At 40.7% G+C, this 19,749-nt stretch overlaps 1 protein-coding gene across 2 annotated transcripts in view; it reads left to right on the forward strand.

Moving 5' to 3' along the window:
- The window catches only part of NCOA7 (nuclear receptor coactivator 7), a 198,426-nt gene that overhangs the window by 35,608 nt on the left and 143,069 nt on the right, over nucleotides 1-19,749 (forward strand). Inside the window, exon 2 of one of the 2 annotated variants that reach the window (XM_075203019.1) lies at nucleotides 4,121-4,257. In XM_075203019.1, the coding sequence (XP_075059120.1) occupies nucleotides 4,208-4,257 (50 nt within the window). In that variant the 5' untranslated portion in view covers nucleotides 4,121-4,207. The remainder of the gene's footprint in view (nucleotides 1-4,120; nucleotides 4,258-19,749) is intronic. The other variant, XM_075203018.1, reaches the window with a different exon arrangement.

A 19,749-nucleotide genomic window follows, 5' to 3' on the forward strand; every position in this document is an offset into this window, starting at 1 on the left:
TTGCGGTCAGTTGAATTCCCCCCTATGGATAAAATTTGACTAGTGTGCCCCTCCCCTAAGCTGGAGACCCAATTGCTGCTCCATGCGGCTGCTTGTCCCGGTGATCTGCTGGTTCTGTAATACAAAATTGGCAAATCAACTTCGTTTGCCAACTTAAACTGGCAGCAGACGGGGGTGCAAGAGGGAGGTCCGATTACAAGCCAAAATCTCTTGATTGCAGTCCCCCTTCCCTCCTCTGGTTTTTAACAGGGTCTTTGAGAAAAATGGAATAGTAAAATGGCTGTACAGCTTTAAGATCTTCAGTTAATGCTGTTTTCTGAACAGCTTCATTTTTTGAGTAGCACGGTGGCTTAGTGGTTAGCACTTCTGCCTTACAGCACTGGGTGATGAGTTTGATTCCTAACCATGGCCTTATCTGTGTGGGGTTTGTATGTTCTCCCTGTGTTTGTGTGGGTTTCCTCTGAGTGCTCCGGTTTCCTCCCACACTCCAAAAATATACTAGTAGGTTAATTAGCTGTTATCAAATGGACCCTAGTCTCTATCTACCTTTGTCTCTGTGTGTGTATGTTAGGGAATTTAGACTGTAAGCTCCAATGGGGCAGGAACTGATGCAAGTGAGTTCTCTGTAAAGCGTTGAGGAATTAGTGGCGCTATATAATAGCCGCTGCTGCTGCTGATTTTTGGTAAACCTTTAAATTAGATAACCACTGCACCCCAACTAGTCTGAACATCACTAGTTTATTCTTCCAATCGTTTATTCCTGCTCCTTCTTAAAGACTGCAGCTACAATTTGAGTATTTGTATATGTGTATTTTGCTCTTCTATATATCTTTTGTAGCATGTCCAATTGCATGATATCATTAAGAAACAGGTTTAGCCGACTGGATGTACATCATATTGATGTAATATATGGATATTTAGCCATTATTTTCTATTATTTGCATAGTTGGTTATCAAAACAAATACTTGACCACTACCAATCTTCTCTGTTTTACTATAAACTCTGCAGTTTCCCTATACTCTCGTGTTTCAATGTTTTTGCTGAAAACTGTCTGAGTTTGTTACCACAAACTTTGTTATTACTTTTTCCAGTGCATTTGTCCATCTATCTAAGTAGATACATAGATAGTCCATCTAAGTACTGAAAGGCACACAACTTCATTGATTTTTCCTGGGACAGATTGCAATATAAATTCACATTCTGACTCTAAAAGCGGCTTGCTCACAAAATATCTTCACCACTAACCATATGATAGTCCAAGTAATTTAAAAGCTTCCTGCCAATTTACATTTTCACTTATTGACAATAGTGTCCCAGAAGAATATATTGCTCTCGCAAGGGCTTGCTCACATTTTCCCTGAGCTTCAGGAGTCATCATGTTTACAAATTAGAATATCGAGAGTGTTTTGTACACAGTTGTTTGCAATATTTGGTTACTTGAGAAAGTTGATTGTGCAACCCTTTGTGATAAAGTTGTTATAGAAAAGGACTTCTGGATCGAAATGAACATTTTAAAGAGGCACTTTTACTTTCATCCTTATTTTTTACCTTCTCATTTACAACCAGCAATGATTCTTTAATGTCTAAAGGACACTTCTTACATACAAGAATGTGTTGGTCATACTAGTAGCATTTGGTATATGTATGGGCAACAGGCTCAGGCAACAGTGGTTAGCACTTCTGCCTCACAGCACTGGGGTCATGAGTTCAATTCCCGACCATGGCCTTATCTGTGTGGAGTTTGTATGTTCTCCCTGTGTTTGCGTCGGTTTCCTCCAGGTGCTCTGGTTTCCTCCCACACTCCAAAAACATACTAGTAGGTTAATTGGCTGCTATCAAAAATTGACCCTAGTATCTCTCTCTCTATCTCTCTGTCTGTGTGTATGTTAGGGAATTTAGACTGTAAGCTCCAATGGGGCAGGGACTGATGTGACTGAGTTCTCTCTGTACAGCGCTGTGGAATCAGTGGCGCTGTATAAATAAATGGTGATGATGATGTGTCATACCATTTTCCTGATGGTAAAAAAAAAGGAAAATTTTAATTTAACAGCTTGCCCTTGCTATACAAACACAAAGCTACAACAGTTTTGCAAATTTAGTAATAGATGCAGGGAAGAGGCCTACGTTGAGTTAACTGTGATACTGGATAAATCAGTGATCACCCAAATCACTGAATTATCTTGTGACCCTGCTAAATCTGCAATACAATCCATGGAAAGTTGAGCACAATGCTTTTTTAGGAATGGACAAGGGAACAGTTGACCTGAAGGAGACTTCTATAAAGTGTTCGACCTGGCACATAAAGTGCAAGATACATATTTGAAGAGAACATCAACAAATGGATCTACTGAGTAGTTGTCTTTTTATTACATGAATGTCTTGCTAGTTTTGAATCTTAGGTCTAGATTTACTAAACTGCGGGTTTGAAAAAGTGGAGATGTTGCCTATAGCAACCAATCAGATTCTAGTTATCATTTTGTAGAATGTGCTAAATAAATGACAGAGAGAATCTGATTGGTTGCTATAGACAACATCTCCACTTTTTCAAACCCGCCGTTTAGTAAATATAGCCCTTAGGCCTTGAACAGGAATACTTGTCGGAAATTAGTATAAACATATAGAATTTGGGTTGGAACATTGGGTGGAGCCTTGTACTGAATAGCAATATTAGAGTAAAGTAAAGAACCCATTTGACCTGACAGAGACTCGGGCTTCTTGCTTTTTTAAGACTAAGCATTTTTTTAGTTCTAAGCTACCTATGTCATTATTGGTTTCTCTGATGGAGAACTCTCTGGTAAATAGGCACTTGGATATAGGTTTTATTTGATAACCGCTTTAAGAGAACTTCTCCATCTGAGGCTTCCACCTATACAATGGTTAAGCATAGGGGTTAAAAATGTATCAGAATTGTGGCCATTTTTTAAAATAAATTCACAACAATAATTAATAATTGGATATACCTAAAAATGTTGTAAACACTTTAAGATTAACTACTTGAGCCCACTCTAATTTAGCCTGTACTTTGATCAGTTGAGAACCCTTCTCAAAATAATGTAACCAATAAAATCAATTCTCTGTTTCTGAATGATTAAATGAACATGTTGTCTGTGCTCAGTAATAGAAGCAGAAAACCTAAAAAAGGTCATCCAAGCAAATTACCAAAAGTCTCTTTAAATAATTTCTGAACTGATAAAGTTCTGGGAAACAATACCTGACTCTCTAGAGGAGTCTGCTCAGTCTCACCTAAGCACTGAAGTTTTCCGGTTACTTTTTTTCTTAGTTCGGGCAAGTGTCCTCCCTCTCCACAGTAGAGAGCGTAAGTCATTAAGGAGAGCAAAGCAAAGCAAAGAAAAAAAAGAGTGAGTTTGATCTTGGACAAATCATGTTACAATGCAAGGGGTGCAAATTAGTTTATTTTGCACATAAGGAAAATAGTCTGTTTTTTCATCTGCCTCACAAATACTTGACTGCTTTATTTTTAAACTGAAATTCAAAGTTGATCTAGGACATGCCTTATCCCAGCTATAAATCTGTCCCCACATTTTAAATTTACCTCACCGTCCAATGCAACATGGTTTTGCCAAGTTACTCCTTGTTAATGCTTTACTTTCCTTAATGAATCAGGCCCTATGACTGTCAACATTATGGTGTAGACATTTCATACCCAACCCCATCACAGAGTACAGTTTCTAGCAACTGCTCCCTATGCTCTATTGTCATATTATGGTATATGTAGTTCTTGCTGACAATACAAAGGGGGGCTGGCAGTTTACCGTTTAAGTTGTATTCTTTCACTTTTTATGCATGCTTTCATGCTTATATAATAAGTAAATAGCTGTAAATTCAGCTGCTATGTAAAAATCATCATATTTGTTTCTCTTAGATGCAGTTTTGATTGCATCAATAGAACTGAAGACATACCCTGCATTATACCAGTGTGTGTGTGTGTGTGTTTCGTATGGCGTGGTTTTATTTTTCTCTTGGCATCATGCATATACCATGTGACCTAGTTTATGTCTCTTAAGTTTATTGCTTTATCTTTCAAGAATACAGTTGATGTCTGATGACACTGGAAGCAGGTTCTCTGGCTTTAAAATATACCTCTTTGTATTGTCAAAGCAGGAGAAATGCCAGCGGACATGAGGCAGTAAAAAGGAAAAGGTCTCCTGACTAAGGAACTTGCTCTGGCTCCACGCAGTGTTTATCATGGACAGCAAGGAAGAAAAGAAGGAGCGAAGGCAAGGCTATTTTGCAAGGTCAGTTCCTTTATTGATTCCGGTGCATTTAAAATATATTCATAGAGTTGACATAGTGCTTGCACTGTGGACTTTACTGGCTATTGACCAAAAACATGGGTGTATCACACAGCAAAGGAAGCTGATGCATCAGCACAGGCCATTCATGCAGTATTATATATATATATATATATATATATATATATATATATATATATATATATATACATATATATATATATATATATATATATATATATATATATATATGTACACACATATATCTATCTATCTATATATATATATATATATATATACACACATACACACAATTACAAATACACATATATATACATACACAGTCCATTTTTTTTAAGGTGTTTAAATGCCCATTATGCTATAATGTCATGTATTCCACAACTATTTTGGAATGGGAATGTGCACAACTGCTTCTACAGGTGAAATAAATTATTGCCAGAATTCACAACTGTTTTAGGGGTATTTCTTAAGCTTGGATTGGTAAAATTCTTCTTAATGCTGGTGTGTTTGAGAAAGGAGAAATCTTCTTTTGTGAATATCCTTAATAAGAAGATAAAAATAAATTTGTTTTTACCTAGTAACTTTCATGGAATAGTTGATATATGTTGGATATAATGGTGCAATAATAATGTAAATATATTTTTAATTTAGATTTTTATATACCGGTATGTTATGTAGTAACAATTTAGTGTTAATGTCATTGTGTGGCTTAGAATATATTAATGTACAAGAGATCTCTAACTCAATTTCTGCTCAATGCAGCCAAAAGTTTTATTGCAAAATATTGGAAAACAAACAGGGTGTCATTCGTGGAGGTAATTATGAAGCACAGCCTATGTGTAGGGCATACTTGCCAACTCTCCCGGATGTCCGGGAGATTCCCGCATTTCGGATGCGCATCTGTCCACTTCCTAGTGAAGTGGGCAGAATTGGGGCCAAAATGCCGCAATTCTTCAGGAATAGCAGCATTTCTGTAAAATGACGCGTTTTGCGTCATTACGTCACGGGGGCAGGTCCAAAATGACGCCATTTTGGAGCCCTGCCCCCCGCACGCCCACCTGCCCCAGGGAGGCTCCAGGACACCAACTCCAGAAAGTTGGTAAGTATGGTGTAGGGCAAAACACCTTGGTTACGCACCCAAGCACACATCAAAGTGCCAACAAAGTGCATCCTGGAGAAGGTTTTGAAGTCAGTATAATAACTTCTGTAGAGTGGGAGCATAAGTTCCTAAACTAATCTCACCTGGCACAATTTGGGGTGAAGAAAACAAACAAAACTCAGGTGCTGAATTGATGTGGCACAATTCTCAATAGAAGGATAATAACAGTATTCAGAACAAAAAGGCCAAGAGGGAGGTTTTGCAGTATTCCAATTACATTAAAATACAAGGAAAAATTGGAAAGGAAATGGTTACGCTAAATGCACCTCAAATAGTGATATACCAAAATAAATGTCCAATTAGACAGAAACCAGCATTTAAAAGCAATTTTTTTTGTTTGTACTCCCATATATTAAAATCAATAATAAATGCTTTTATTCAAACTTAGTAGTAAGCTCTGAATATAAATGCATAAGCATAAATATAAACAAATGAATAATTAAGAATAAAATATAGGATTGATCAATTATATTCCCACACAAATCTTATTAGGAACAAACCAGAGCTAAACCGGTGATAGGCCTCCCACCAGGTAATTAGCCTGGATATAAGGCACTATTCAAAAATCCTAATAATTGTAAGGTAGAAAATAGCTGGTATCCGATATCAGAGTACGTCTTTAGGAAGTTTACAAAGATAGGCTTAATAGCATATGCAAACTGTGGGCTGAAATATGGACATGTAAATTAAAATGGATCTGTGAAAGAGTTAAACTGTTGTGGACATCGTCTTCACCCAAGTGGTAAAGTGTATCAATTCACATCTAGTATTCTGGTGCCTATGACTCTTCTCAGCGCCAAATTGTACCTGGTGTTCACATCCAGCCAAGGCAGAGTGGTGTTTCCATCCCTAGAGATTTAGGATCCTATTCAACAAGGAATGCAAAGTGAATGCAGTTTGTGTTTTTTAAAAACAGATGGACATTGCCAGGGCCGGACTGGGACTAAAAATCAGCCCTGGCATTTCAAGCATACAGGCCCATCTCTGTTGATGAGCAGGACAAAACTGTTGGGGGCATGGTCAATGTGGGGCATTGATACATACATTATAATAAAACATTACATTTATCAGGCCCTCCCTATCATGCCACCCCCCACCCCAGAAACACATTACAACACCCAAGTCCACTGTACTTATCTACGCTTCTGACATCCATCAGGGTGGGAACTTCCTGTAGAGTGAGCAGGGAAGCTCTGAGTCTCACAAGATTAATAAATCTCATGAGACTTAGAGCTCCTCGGCTTGCTCTGCAGGCTGTGTCTTATCCAGGAACTGGGAGTAGCTATCCGCTCCCTCCTGCTAACCAGAGCTGGATTTAGGCTCAGGGGGCCCTAGGCACTTAAGACAGGGGGGCTACTATGATGTAATATGGTTATTAGACACATTTTCAACAAATACACAGGCAATACTGTGAGCACTATTATTAGGTGCACACAGTTCTGCCTTCACAAGCAGTACAATGTGAAGCAGTACATACCTCCCAACTGTCCTTGTAGTCAGACCACATCCTGACTAAGTGGGACAGTCACCCACCAAATTCAGGACAGTTGGCAGAATGTCCTGGTCTCTCTTACCTGTCTTGTCATTGTCTCCACTTGTTGCTGCTGGTGTCTTTAGATCAGTTGCTGCTGGCCCTATTTGGAAAAAAAATGGTTACATGAAATTTAGAAAACTCCAACCAGCAGCGGTGTTAAATCAATATAATACCTACGTTTTAAAATTAGGCCTTACTCCAGCCCCAACATTAAAATGATAGTATTCACGTTTGATTAATACATCTATTTCCCTCCAACTAGCCCTGACATTAAAAAGTATATACATTTAATAAATATACCTATTTCCCTACAACCAGCCCCAACATTAAATTAATAGTATTCCCATTTAATAAATAAACCACTTTCTCTCCCTCCAAACAACCCCAGCAAGAAATTAAATAGCATTTATATTTAATAAAAATAACCATTTCCCACAACCATCTCAGGCATTAAATAATTCATAATTTCATTTAATAAATATACCTAATTTTCCCCAAACAGCCCCACATTCACTTAATAGCACACATTACAGTCATATACTGTCCCCCACACACATTACAGTCATATACTGTCCCCCACACATACATTACAGTCATATACTGTCCCCCCACACACATTACAGTCATATACTGTCCCCCCACACACATTACAGTCATATACTGTCCACCCACACACATTACAGTCATATACTGTCCCCCACACATACATTACAGTCATATACTGTCCCCCCACACACATTACAGTCATATACTGTCCCCCACACACATTACAGTCATATACTGTCCCCCACACATACATTACAGTCATATACTGTCCCCCCACACACATTACAGTCATATACTGTCCACCCACACACATTGGCCATTTTTTATTTTTCCCCTCCTACAGCCATTGCCCCATGCAGACATTTTCACCCCCAATTCCCCCTGCAGACATTGTCACTCACCCCCCCAATCCCCCTGCAGACACTGTCACTCATCCCCCCCCAATACCCCTGCAGACATTGTCACTCACACCCCCCCTGCAGACATTGTCCCTCACCCCCCCCCCCCCTGCAGACATTGTCCCTCACACCCCCCCTGCAGACATTGTCACTCACACCCCCCCCCTGCAGACATTGTCCCTCACACCCCCCCTGCAGACATTGTCCCTCACACCCCCCCTGCAGACATTGTCCCTCACACCCCCCCTGCAGACATTGTCCCTCACCCCCCCCCTGCAGACATTGTCACTCACACCCCCCCTGCAGACATTGTTCCTCACCCCCCCCCCCTGCAGACATTGTCACTCACACCCCCCCTGCAGACATTGTCCCTCACACCCCCCCTGCAGACATTGTCCCTCACCCCCCCCTGCAGACATTGTCCCTCACACCCCCCCTGCAGACATTGTCCCTCACACCCCCCTGCAGACATTGTCCCTCACACCCCCCCCTGCAGACATTATCCCTCACACCCCCCCTGCCCCCTGCAGACATTTTAAATCACTTCTCCCGTACAGTCTCCCGTGCAGTTATTTTTACTTATTCCCCCCCCCCCTCCCTCCCCCCAGTACCTGTCACTATCCCCGGACACACCAACTCACCTCAACACCCCTGCGCGCTCAACAGACCGACGGCTCCTGGATGGCTGCGTGACGTCATGATGTCACATCGCGCGGCCGCGCGGAAGTTACAAAAAAATAAAAAAAATGGACTGGAAGCGCAGGGAGTGTGAAGCTGGCTGGTCCCGGAGGAGGGGCCAGCCATCAGCGACTGCACAGTCAGCGACTGCCCCTTCAGAGGATCTTAGACCTGACATAGGGGAATTTGTGCCCCCTTCGCATGGTAATGTATGTGCTGCCCGGTGGGGGGAAAAAATGTGCTGCCAGGAGGTGCTGCTGCTCGGGTGGACAGAGCGGCCCATCAAGCCATCGGCCCTTCTGGCATTTGCCAGAAGTGCCAGATGGCCAGTCCGCCCCTGGACATTGCACGCACATACTCCCGTATTCAAGTACAATAATCATTCCTAAAAATAAATTTTAAAAAATATTTTTTTTTTACCATTGAATACATTTATTTATGTACTTTAGAGATGCCCAGAGCTTGAATCGGATGGATGTGCATGCGCTCGACTTTGGCACGTCCTTACTGTACATTGCCTATGTGCATACACCCCTTCCCCATTCCACCATTCAAATCATAGGCTGTCATTTGCGTTTGAACTTGGATTGAATGCACTTGCATTCACTGGGGTCCAGTCTGTTTCTGAGCATGCGCAGAACAATTTCTCGTAAAATGCGGCACGCATTTGAACTTGCGTTCAAATATTAATCTGGCCCAGGGGAGGGCTGGCATATTTTAGCTCAGGGGGGGCAAGACTCAACACAGGAACATTTTAAATGAAAAAAAATGCAGGTGGCCCAGCGACTCAGCCCAAGGTAGCCCACTATGGGACCGGCCTGGGAGGCAGTTTCCCCCCAGCCCAGCCTGCCCCTGATCAAGCCCCTAGGGAGCACATCTGATTGTACATCTATGATTTAGGGGATATAATCTATAGACACCACCAAATACATTGGAAAATAAATAATTCCAGGACAAACTATCTGATCACATGAAATCCAGCGTAATCAATTGGGTATATGTAAAAGTGGGTACTTTCCAGTTATCTGGAGCCATTTAAAAAAAAATTATTTTTTTCAAATTATTTTAAAAAAAATTATTCAACCATCATTTAAAACTTTCCAGTTATCTGGAGCCATTTGAAAAAAATAAATAAAAATACAACCAACATTTAAAAATGAATTTATTCACTCTGCCTCTACCGAAAGAGAGTCTGTGGCATTTTTGCAAAAGAAAGGAATACTGCCAGCTAGGATGCTGTGTCAAAGAAATCATAAAATGAAGCTCTACTTTGGTTCATGTATTTCCTGGAATTGTAGAAAATCTACTTGTTCAAAGAAGGTCAACATCCGCCAGGGAAATCGGTTCACCGACAGTCGTCTACCATTCGTGACAGCCGTTCGCTTCTTCTATTGCTGGGCTAAGGAATTTACATCGATCAAGTTGTGCAAAGAGAAATTAGGCATGAACAAAAAATACAATCATCGACTGGAACAACTACATGCAAAAATTCTGCACCGAGTATCTCAATCAACAGCCAAACCTGAAGATCGGAGGTGAAGTGTTAATTGAATACCAGCCGAGTGCTTCCTCAGCAATGGATCTTCAGAAGACTCTGTCGGGAGAAGCACAAGTGATACTGATGGCAATTTTGGACAATATCGAAAGAGGCTCTATAATTTACTTGGATAGTTGGAGTGTCTACAAGACGGAAGAACTGGAAAAGGATGGATTTCGACATTTCAAAGTAAATCATCACTACAATTTTGTCCATCATGACACTGATGTCCATTCTCATGGCGTCGAATGAATATGGGGATCTGCTAAATGGCGGAATAAACGACAGAGGAACAACGCGGCAGCATTTGAAGTCATATTTAACTGAATTAATTTGGAGACTGGAAGTCGGAGAAGACAACGTATTTGAGTCACTTTTGAACGCAATTAAAATGCAATTTACTGGTCTCCGGAAAAGAAATTAAAAACTGTCATAAATTAAAAGATGGCGCCAAATAATAGGAAAGTACCTAAAAACGTGCCAACAATTATTCAGAATGCTGCTATCACCTGGTTCCAGATGGTATCCGAGTTTGTGTCAATGCCCAGGTATAAAAAAAATTACAATAATAAAAAAAAAAACAGCCAGAGGGAAAAAACCTTCAAGTTATTTGCTGGGCAGGGTTAAAAGTTAAGGATACAAGTGATGTATATTCTAATACAGCACTCCTAGATGAATACTGTCACATTTATTATTTTTTGTTTGAATATACCCTAGTAGGAGTGCCCATATATACTAATATTCAAACTCTTGAGATCTATATTATGAAGAAAGTTTGTGGGATACTGAAGGAATTTTTAGTACATCGTGCTACGAGAGTACTATCACCAAGCTACTTGAAGGAGTAGATTAACCCTCATGTGTATGTGTATATGGTACTACATAATGTGCGTTCACCCTATTAATAGTAGAATTATGGTAGTATACTACTTTGGCATAATGTTTGTGTGCAGAAGTTCAGGTAAAATGTATGTGGGACACTGATGCTTGTGGGGCACAGCTAGTAGCATGATTTGTATGGGATACTATTGAGGGCATAACCTCTGTGGGCATTAAGGTTCGCTTAATGTGTATAGAACAGTAAAGATGATGTCCACATTTATTTTGTTGTAATGTATGTGTACTTCATAATGCATAATGTCGGAGGCTGTGAGGTATAATATGTGGAGTTCTGCGGGAATAGGCAGATAATGAAAAGTCAGAAAATCTGAGGAGTGTTCCCTTTAAAACGGCTACCTTGACTACAGCCCCATTTAGCGTTCATCTTGCTCTACAGGTTTATGTTTTGCGGTTACTTCATTAACGGCATGGCTTCCTAGATTTTGGTATGCCCCATTTATTACTGCAGAATACATAGCTCCCAACTGTTCCAATTTCAGCGGGACAGGCACGATTTTAGGGCTCTGTCCAGCACGGGGACATGTTTGTCCCGTGAATGGGAATGTTGGTGAAGGGAGATTTATAATGGGCAAGCACTCTGGAAATGTGGCCACGCCCCTTTGTGATGTGACCATGCCTCCTCGTGGCATGACCACGCCTCCTGTGTTGCTGCCAGGGACTGACATGTTGGGAGGTATGCAATATAGCAGAAGCACCCCTCTAGTAGCGACCAATTACATATGCTAGTGCAGGTCTGTCATACTTTTTAACTATCCATTATTGTACTGTTTGACATTATATTATGTCAGGATTGTGTCCTTTAAACAGCAAACAATTTTATTCAATGAACTTTAGACACTACCTGGCCCTGACTGTACTGGATGTTTGTTTGGGTTTTTTTTTTCACACAAACAATTAATAGGTTACTTCAAAGTCAACTGTTTTCCCTGCATTTGTCTAATGATTATACAAGACAAGTAAGGCTCTTATTTACCAAAAATCTGTTTAAGATATATAGGTTAGATAACCTCTATGTATGTTGAGAACAAAACTTCTATTACAATGCCGCTATGAAATGTATAACAAACCAGAATGTAGTTTTAATAAATGATAGTTCATCAAATGCTGTGATATCAAGCCATTTTCCTTGTTGCAGATGCTGCATTGTGTGTGGCCAGCCTACAGTAAGCATCTAACAGCTTGCAGTAAAAACTGGGCTGTACATAAGTATAAAATAGGGAATGGTTGATGTGAATAGAAACCTAGACTTACAGTGACAGATACAAATCCGATACGAATTCCTTTACTGCAAATCATACAAATTCTGCTCATTTCCCACGTATAATTTCCTTATTTATATTAAGTATATGAACATATTGCTTTGTGTGGGTTATCTTGTTTCTTTTTTCTTTGCTGTGATGTTTGAACATACCAACTTTCCGACATGAAATTTATTTTGTTTTTCTCAGCAAAAAAAAAAAATCAGACATGTTACTTGAAATATTGATTCATATTGTTTTAAATGTCCCTTTAAACTTCATTGTTTTCTGTAGAGAACAGAGTCAAGTTGGTTAAAACACCCTTCTGGTTAGATAATGACTCCAGTTTAGGTAGCTTCAATTGTAAATTAAACTGGAAATTCGGGAGCAGAGCATTTTGTTCCAGGTGGAAGAGATCCTGTTTGTTGGTCTGCTATCATACAGGGTTGGGTACGATCTGTTGACGCTGAACCAGTCGACTGCCGGACTGTTGACACCAAAATGTCGACAGTCAGAAATGTTGACATGGTCAGTATGTCTACCTAGTTAAAATGGTGACATTGTGACTGTCAACAGGTAGTGAAGTTGACAGTAACAATGTCGACGTTCAAAGATCGATGCCAGTGCAAATGGCAAACCTGGTGCTTTCCCATGTCCTTAGCGAGGTCGTGGGAAAGCCCCAGGTTATAAATAGACCTAGCTGCTGTAATTCTCTCATTATGCGGCGGGAGCTCTTCATGTTAAGAGCTAGTTTGTGATGTATTCTAAAGGTTTTTTTATTTTGTCAAGCAAGAAGCGAGGATCCTCTGGATTATATGGGTTTTATGCAAAGCTGCAGAACCGAGGATGTGTTTTTTTTTGGGTTTTTTTCCAGGATGCTAGGGTATAATTTTGTTTGTACAAGCATGGATTACAAAGAAGAACATGGATGTTGGTGAGTATAACAGGGGTGGGTGTATTTTATTTTGTTTAAAATAGAGTTATTTTCATACCAGGTGAGTGTTTTATTTACATTTTGTCTTGGTGTACTACAGGTGCCAACGGGCCCTGGGTGCCAGGGCATACTGGCCCTTGTGGTTGTGCTAGTGCCAGCATGCCCTGGCAGTCATGGGTATGCTGGTGCTTATAGTACTACAAGCTCCAGTATGTCCAAACTGTTAATGGCAGCCTGAGCTTGTTGGGACCTGTACTGCACCAGGGACAAAATGGTGTTTTTAACATTAAATATATATATTTTTATTACGCCACACCCAGTGCCCAGGCATGTGACAAGAGCCCTAGTGCTTTCAACACAGAACTGGATACCCTAAGGGGCGGGGGACTTATTTTTTGTGGACCAATTCTCCCTAGGGAATACAGCCCTTCTGTGCTGTCCGGCCTGGTGTTGGTTGTCGTTATGGCAGGTGGACCCCACACTGTGGGTTCCCCAGCTAAACGGCCATAGTCTAGTGCTGGTAATAGTAACATTTGGGGAACCACATACTTTTTGTCCCCTTCGAATTTGCCAGTGTCATCCTAGGCTGCGAGCACTAGGGTTAAACTTTTTTTTGGGGGGAGGGGGGCGTTTTTTTTCAAAAAATGTATTGACGTTTTATGTATTTGGTTTTTTTTTATTATTTACTGTTTTGTGTTGGTGGGTCTGGTGTCTGTATTCCTGGCAGGTGCGGCGGCTGACACTGACATTGCTGTTTGAATGTCAGCATTGCGACTTTAATACCTGTCAGCAGTCACGATGTCACCATTTTAACCAAGTGCACATTGTACCTGTTGACATCCCTTACTGTCACCATTTTGGTGTCCACAGTCTGGCTGTTGACAGATTGTTATCATATACTGTATGATGAGATGTAATCAATATGTTTATTACATATGGTTAGAAGATGTGTCAAGACAGTACAGAATAGGTAACACCGCCATTTACATGACAAATCCAAACTCCTGCTTGCTCCTCTTTAAACATATAGAAGTTGTTGTACTACAGTTGACTTTAGTCTCGTCCATATCAAACTAGCTTACTCACATCAGAAGGGACAAAACGGTCATCCAGAGAAAAGTGCCTTAAACGTTATTCCCTTTCTGTGGAACAGGCGCTGCTGATATCCATGGCAACCCAGGTATCTGTCAGTGGGTTAGGATTAGCAGCTGTGTGTGCTCACATTTCAGCACAACTATCCTTTTTAAGGTCTTGCTGTCAGATGGGGGCCATAGCAGCTGCTATTGCAGTTACATAGAATGCTTTTTTTAAAACATGAGATCTGTTCAGTTTTTACCTGGTTTGTATACTGTACAAAGATCATGGTACTGACTGTCCACATAAAGGGAAACATATTGGAGAGATCTTTTCCTATAGTCCTCCTGCCTATGGATCGCACTGCACCTCCAACAATTGAGGCTGCACTTTGTGGTCCTGATGAAGAAGAGGAGTTTACTTTTGTTTAGGTCAGTGGTAGGCAACAGGCAGCTCACTGAGTCTCCACCTGTGGCCCCAGTGCCTTACTGCTTTATTGTCAGATTTGTTTGTTATAACTTGTAACACTTGTTTCAAATGCCTGCTGATGTCTTATTACAGACCAAAGCTTTTTAACATACTACTGTACAGATTTGCCATTTTTACATAACAAAGTACATCTCACCGGGAATAAAGTAAGGCTGCTGCGCCGCCCTTTTGAAGGCTCAGGTTGCCTATCATTGGTTCTAGTTGTAACCTCTTCTTTCATACATACTTCCAGACAGATTTGGTAGGCGAAATTTACAAAGCGCATCAGATGCACACCACAAGTCACCCTGGGGTAAATGTATCATACCCCGATTTGTACAAGTCGCCGGAAACTTCCCTTTACAAGGCAGTGCCGCTTTAAATTTTAGCTGTCAACTCGCCGATTTCCGGCGACTTGTACAAATCGGGGTATGATACATTTACCCCCCTGTCTTTTCATAGTTGCGCCTTGATGGTCTGCCCATTGCCCTTCTGTGTGCACACCTACCTCCCATTTTTATAATAAAGAGGTACACTATGCAAACATCACAACAAACATCATATCAAAGTCCAAAGTCCGACCACGTTAGTACCACTCCTTTCCATAAAAAATAAGCTTTTCTATTTAATTTAAAATACTGCTTGGTTTTGCCATTTATGGTTTACATGACTCATGAGAGTGAGGGGACATCAAGATCTTCTTACATGTGGCAATTGTGTGTGTGTTAAAATCATACTTTTTCACTCTTCCAGAATGTCCGGGAGACTCCCGATTTCTCTGTAGGTTTCCCGAGAGAGCAGGCAATTCTCTTGCATCCTGACCACTTCATAGTGAAGTGGGCAAGATGGAGGCCTCGATGTTGCGATTCATGGGGGGTGGTATAATTTTACCCTGCGACAGAATGATGTGTTTGCCTCATTTTGCAGCGGGAGGTGGGCCAAGTGACAAGATTTGCTGTGTTCTACCCCCTTACGTACAGTAAATTCTACTGCCCTACGGGATCTGCAAGAGGGCAATAATTAAAAGTCGGTAAGTTTATATTACATTGCTAGAAGTATGCCCACTAATGTACATCTACTGCAGTGCAACATGAGTCCCAAAAAAAGTATAGGATAAATGCCACCAGCTCCGAGCTGGTGCAAAAATGAAGTCCTTTTGCAGAGTGGATATAGTTGTGCACCCTTACACATGGCAAGGAACTCCCTTGTAAACGTACTCTCTCGTCTAATATTGCTCCACAAAAATGTGCCCTCTCATCTAATATTCCTCCACAAATCTCCCTGCACCTCTGCTTTGCCTTTGAGAAGTTCTTCCATTTTGTTCCTTTAACCTATGAGTACAAAGTAAATCTAGCTACACTTATGCAAATCGAGGCACATTTATTTCAGTCTCCTGGACAAAACCATGTTACAATGCAAGGGGTGCAAACTGGTTTTCTGTTTTGCACATAAGTTAAATACTGACTGTTTTTTCATGTAGCACACAAATATCAACTTTAAATTTCAGTGTACAAATAAGCTATCAAGTATTTGTGTGCTACATGAAAAAACAGTCAGTATTTTACTTATGTGCAAAACAGAAAACTAGTTTGCACCCCTTGCATTGTAACATGGTGTTTGAAGTAAAGGTACTGCTTAATAGCAGGTTTCATCAGATGAACTCTGGAGTAAGCCATTATTAATGGTTAGTATCTTGCTTTATCACTTTTATGTCAGTAGATTTTTTGAGTAACTTCCTTATTTTATTATCATTAAGGCGAACATTTAACTTGTATATATTTAGTACTAAAATGAGCTTGTTCTTTGATTATGTTTTATGTGGTCCTGTTAAAATATTGTTATGGTAGCACAGTATGTTCGTTATTGCCATTATTTTGTGAACACAATGCCATATTATGCCTACAAGCCAAAATATGATGAGTTGCCAGAAAATGACTCCAGTTCTTATTTTATGTTTCGCCTATATCGGCAATGCTAAACAATACCAGAGTGAAATAGAATTGTTCCCAGTCAGAGGTACTTTGTTATGTAAACATGGCAAATGTGTACAGTAAATATGACCTTGTTAAATAGCTTTTTGTTTCAGTAATTATTCTCAACAGAAGGGGGATATAGGAGGTTGACATTTCTCAGCAAACACGGAATTCTTGAAAGTGAGAAAACTTGAGAAACCGGACTCTTCATGTTCTATGTGTTTCTCCTTTAAAGGGGTTACCTGGTCTCTACTATATGTACCATACAAACCTAATGCGATCTAGATCAGCACTATTCAGGGCTAAGAGAAAAATGTCATTATAGTAACTTCACTCACTGTTTTCCCATCAGGTTTTCCTTTATTTAATTACAGTCATTGAATAGTGTGTGGCTGGTATTACAGTGTGTGCAGGGGCGGATTGGGAACTTAAAGTGGCCCTGGAAAAAATGATTGAAGTGGCCTCATGTCGGCGGGACCAAAATAACTGTAGGTGGGGCCAACATAAAAGTAGACGGGATTTAGAACTACAGGAATTTGGTTGTAGTAACATTTAGGAAAACCTTGATGTGATGACTTTACACACAGTGGGTCATCTCTAAAGCCATGCAGGGCAAATGTATAGTATACTATAGGCAGCCCCCTCTTAGTATAGCATAGTATAGTATAGTATAGGTAGCCCCCCAATAGTATAGTATAGGACCCCCCCTTAGTATAGTATAGTATAGGTAGCCCCCCTTAGTATAGTATAGTATAGTATAGTATACTAAGCCCCTCTCACTTACCTTCAGTTGCTCTGAGCAGCGTCTTCTCACTTCAGGTAGACAGGAAGTGAAGTCAGACTTCCTGTCTGCCGAACAGCACCGTGGGAGCCTAGCAATTGGCTGCCTGTTGCTGCCCACTGAACACCAATATTTTAGATTGCTTTCCTGTACGTGCCTCCCCCCGCCGCATCTAAACGCGCTCCCTGGGAAAATCTGAGGTGGCCTCCAGGTGGCCTCGTTAGGCATCGGCCTACCGGGAAACTTCCCTGTAAGGTCTATGGCCAATCCGCCCCTGAGTGTGTGCAATGTGCATTTACTAATTAAAGCAAATAAAAACACACCGCATCTGCATTGTGTCTGTGTTTGCATTCACATTTTCAAATCACTTGTAATACAAATGTTCAAATCGCCAGAGAAAATTAATGGAACTACCCTCAAAAAATGTAAATGTTATACTTAGTGCATGGCTATGCACACATTCATGTGTATTTTATTTTGAGTTTTTAAACTTGTGTTAGTTTGCTATAAACACATATAACAGGTCCAAATGAATGGCAGATAACAGAGCATGTAAAAGAGAGATACATATAGCATAAATTATAATATGCAATTAAGTCACCGCCTACATTTGTATAGATTGTTGGTTAAACAGACTACCTATACTAGCATACCACCCAGCATTTCAGTTTCTGACAGCGAGAGAGGGGCATGGTCACATGTCGATAGGGGGTATGACCCTGTTACTAGAGGGCTGCCTAGCACTGTAAAGCAGTAGGCTGCCTAATAGAAATATGCCTTTACCTCTAAACACTGAGGCACCTGGTGTGCTGCACCTGTCCACACCTGATCTGCAATGCACCCTCACTCCCATGGAACAAACAGCACGACAAAGCCCTAAATACGGACTGTCCTGCCGAAATTGAGACAATTGAGAGGTATGCACCAGCACAGACAAAGATCCCCCTTTCCCTTTTTAAATCAACTTATTATTATTATTATTATTAATAACATATATTTATTTAGCGCCAGCATTTTCTGTAGTGCTTTACAATTTACAGTTACACACATAGTAATAAAAAGAGGTTGGGTATTAACATACAGACAAAGAGGTAAGAGGCCCCTGCTTACAATCTATAGGACCTGCAGATTCCCAAGATTTCTGGTACATAGAGGATTTAATATACTTAACCCAGTGGTCGAAGTGGAAATTCAGAAGTGCTGGTATGGAACTTTTACTTTAAAGTTAACGTCTGGGGCTGCCTAGGCCCCCTGTAAGTTTAGGGGTTTTGATAGTGGCATTTTAGATGCATTTTAACACTATATAGTATACAATTAAACATATTAAATAATGCAAGGCTATCCACCCCGTGTCCACCCCGCCTCTCCTGTGTTCAACTACTTTTCCTCTATGTTCCTCCATCTCTCGGTCATGTCTTCCTTACATATTCCATGTTACCCTTCATCTTTCCCTTATCGGTTTCCTTTCTCTGTTCCTGTGTACCCCTATCTTCATTCCCTACCTGTTGTCCCCTGTGCCTCATATTCTGCTTCTCTCGCTCCTACCTTACTCCTTGATCCACTCTATCACTGTTCCTGCTTCTATTATTCCCTCTCACTAGTGAATTCACACGTTTGCCCCTCCTTCATCACACTGTGCCCCCTTCTCCATCACATTGTGGTCCCTTCATTACACTCAGTTCTTTACTTACCTTTTCTTCTGTTTTCTTCTCTTCCTCTTCTTAAGTGTTCTGGCTTTTCTCTGCGGAGAGAGCAGAGCATGGCAGAAGTGGACCCCACTTAGAGCACTGCTTTCACCCTAGTATTGCCTGTCAAGCAGGTATCGTGCTGCAGTATTGTGAGCCACTGACAGTTTAATTAATCCATGGTCTGTTGTGCTGATGTGTGTTCTTTCACACGCACGTAAAGGTAGGGTTTACGGTGTAAAGAGCGGTTATACGGTAGTCATTGGGTGCACTGTTAGGCATGATAGACTTTATATATTTTTAAACCTTCTTGATTGGAATAAACATCATTACCATGCACAAGGGCAATGGAAAATGGGAGCAGGTAAAAGTCACATACATTATACCTGTCAACCTTACAGGTTTTCACAGGGTGATAAAACTCTGATTTTCACTCTATTGATTTTCACTCTAATGCATACTTGCCAACTCTCCCGGAAAGTCAGGGAGACTCCCGAAACTCGGGTCAGTCTCCCGGGCTCCCGCGAGAGTTGGCATTTCTCCCGCCCGCATCCCGGAATTCCCTTGTT

Source organism: Mixophyes fleayi, chromosome 3 (assembly GCF_038048845.1).
Source record: "Mixophyes fleayi isolate aMixFle1 chromosome 3, aMixFle1.hap1, whole genome shotgun sequence".
Taxonomy (NCBI): domain Eukaryota; kingdom Metazoa; phylum Chordata; class Amphibia; order Anura; family Limnodynastidae; genus Mixophyes; species Mixophyes fleayi.